General features: G+C 34.8%; 1 protein-coding gene across 1 annotated transcript; it reads right to left on the bottom strand.

Annotated features, from left to right (window-relative positions):
- Positions 1-663: 663 nt before the first annotated feature.
- LOTGIDRAFT_160855 (hypothetical protein) lies at positions 664-2,131 on the bottom strand (the record flags this gene model as incomplete). Its single annotated transcript, XM_009056038.1, has 3 exons — positions 664-869; positions 1,602-1,838; positions 2,065-2,131. The coding sequence occupies 3 exons, from the start codon at positions 2,129-2,131 to the stop codon at positions 664-666; spliced, it is 510 nt and encodes a 169-aa protein (XP_009054286.1).
- Positions 2,132-2,583: the final 452 nt, after the last annotated feature.

Raw genomic sequence — 2,583 nt, 5'->3', positions numbered from 1 at the left:
CGGGGTTATTCAAAACGTTTTTTGCGCAAAATAAAAAAACGACCATTTCGGTTCTGTATACCATGTGGAGGTTCTAGGTGTCGCACCTGCGAATACATTGCGTACTCGTCTAAGCAACCATAGCTTTGACATTCTTCATAAAAAAGACAGACCAATCGTGAATCAATCTATTTCAACCAGTCATTCCTTGAAGATCTTCTTGTTATGCCCATAGAAAGGTTTCTGTATCTATTTACAACGATCAAACCAAAACCAAGCGATTGAAAAAGGAGAGTTTCTGGATAGACCAATTGCATTGGGTACCGAACGGCCTAAATATACAGCATGATAATCAAGTTATACCTATCGTTGCCACCTACAATTCTACAGCTAAAAATGCCTCTGTGATTAGGGTCGTTAAAACGAGTTCGCATCTTGAATATCAAGCTACTAGCTAAATCAGCCAAATGCCAAACTGAAGCCTGGAAAATAATAATAACAGATAAAAACGCCGATAAGTGTGGACTTATGGAAAATTCGCCGTAAGCGATCGCTAATGTCCCATTTCGCATGGGATCCAAGTCGGTCGGCGACCCATTAGTTTAGCTTTCCGCACCTAGTCACACACAATTTCAGCCATTTATTGTACAGATGCACGGTGTAAAGTTTTCAAATTGTTTACATTTATTCCCCAGCATCCGTTTCCCTTGCACATATTATATCAGTGCAAAACACGATACTGGTCCCTGTGAGTATACCCAAATGGTTTAAATATTCAACATGATAACCAAAGAATCCTATTCGTAGTAACTTATAATCGGCAACAAAAGCATAAGTCATTGTCATTACAAAAGTCTGCAAGAGAAGTATTCCAAGAGGCTCGTGACTGCCTATAAAACGGAACAAGATATTAAACAATTACGTAATCCATGGTAAACTAAATCCCCTCTCAAACAAAACAGAACCTAGTTTTTCTGACTCTACTTCAGGCGATAACTATCAAAATATCTTACAGAGGCTGGAATATATAGCAGCAGATGTTTCGAAGTATGATGAAGTGCGCTACTGGTTTGAGCGCCGAAATAGTTTATTCGGTAATATCCGTGAGAGATGGGAGTTCACCTATAGCCTTCACTTCAGGAGGATTTCGACTGAAGCCGCTCGAATTTGTGACCTAACCAAAGTAAGTTATTTCGTGCTTGCTGTTCTTTCTGTTTAACCTCTCACCAACTTGTGAGTTGTGGTAAACATAGGCCCATATGGTCTTAGCTTTGAAAAATCCTGAAAATGTTACGGTTTTTCTCAATCTATAACAAAAATTAGATTACAATTTCGTTTTGTTATTATAGTTTTGTTTTGTCGGACAATGAGACAAAAATAACAAAATAAAATTGTAATCTAATTTTAATTAGATTGGGTTTTTTTTCTGGGTCATGTATTATAATACCAATTTTCATACAATAACTGACCACAAAATTCAATTCTGTTATGAATTATACTTTAAGTTGTAGTTATCATACAATAACTTACCAAAGAGGTCAATTCAGTTATATGTTATTACGTTATAGTTATGATTATCCAATTCTATATTATTATATAAATTATATCATAGAATAACTTACCACAGCAGTCAATTCTGTTGTATATTATAATATCAGTAATATCATACACGGAACCTAAATCTACCTCCCACCATTCAGATACATTCCTTGAATATTGGTATGTATGAGAACAAGAGTTTTCCTGAAAGTACCCAGAAGTTTTTCCATCAACGGCCTTTTCAGCTTTATACTCCTGATGATTACTGCTTTGAATTGCTGTTTTACCAAGTGCCAGATTTGTACCGTTCAATATTTTGGCTGAAATAAATTAAAAGGAAAATGTTATAGTGCATAACACCTTGGAAATATTAACTATAGACATTTAATGTGAAACTGTGATTATTTCACACGTCTAAAATCATTCAAATTTTCAATCAGAAGTCTACGGTTCCTGCAATTCTGAGTGAAAATCGGACTGGTGTAAATTGATGCTTTAAGTGTCCCCGATACATATAAAAAATTTAGAAGTTACGTGATTTCTTACCTGAAACTTTACAGATAATCACAAGCAATACAAGCAAATTTGATAAATGTTGTATATTTGGTGCCATCACGAATAATGTCCATATTAATTTTAACTGGAAATTTCAATCTCCATTGCTCACAGACGTAGCAATAATGAAAATCTTGCCAATTCGCAGTACAGACTGTCAAACTGAAAGTTTGTTCATATGTTTCCCTGTATTTAGCAAGTGATTAGGCCTACCAGATTTGATTCAATCGGTCAAACACGACACTCTTACTCCTATTAATTTCCCCTTTATTTTATTGTCATCGATAGATAAGCCACTGTGGATAAGCTTACTAATCGAACGATGTCGTTCTTCTCTTTCGCAGGCATTCTAGACTCGGTCGAATAGAAGGAGAATGTTTGTAATCAAACCGTAATAAATAAAAGGTACTAAAGGTAACAAATAATAAACAACATTGTAATCTTTATAAATATTTAACATCTTTTATTGATCTTACATGTAGATAATTATCATGAATACTGAATAGACGA

Source organism: Lottia gigantea, assembly GCF_000327385.1.
Source record: "Lottia gigantea unplaced genomic scaffold LOTGIsca_26, whole genome shotgun sequence".
NCBI classification, from domain to species: domain Eukaryota; kingdom Metazoa; phylum Mollusca; class Gastropoda; family Lottiidae; genus Lottia; species Lottia gigantea.
Note: the sequence above shows the minus strand (reverse complement) of the source record. Positions and strands in the feature narration are given on the sequence as shown.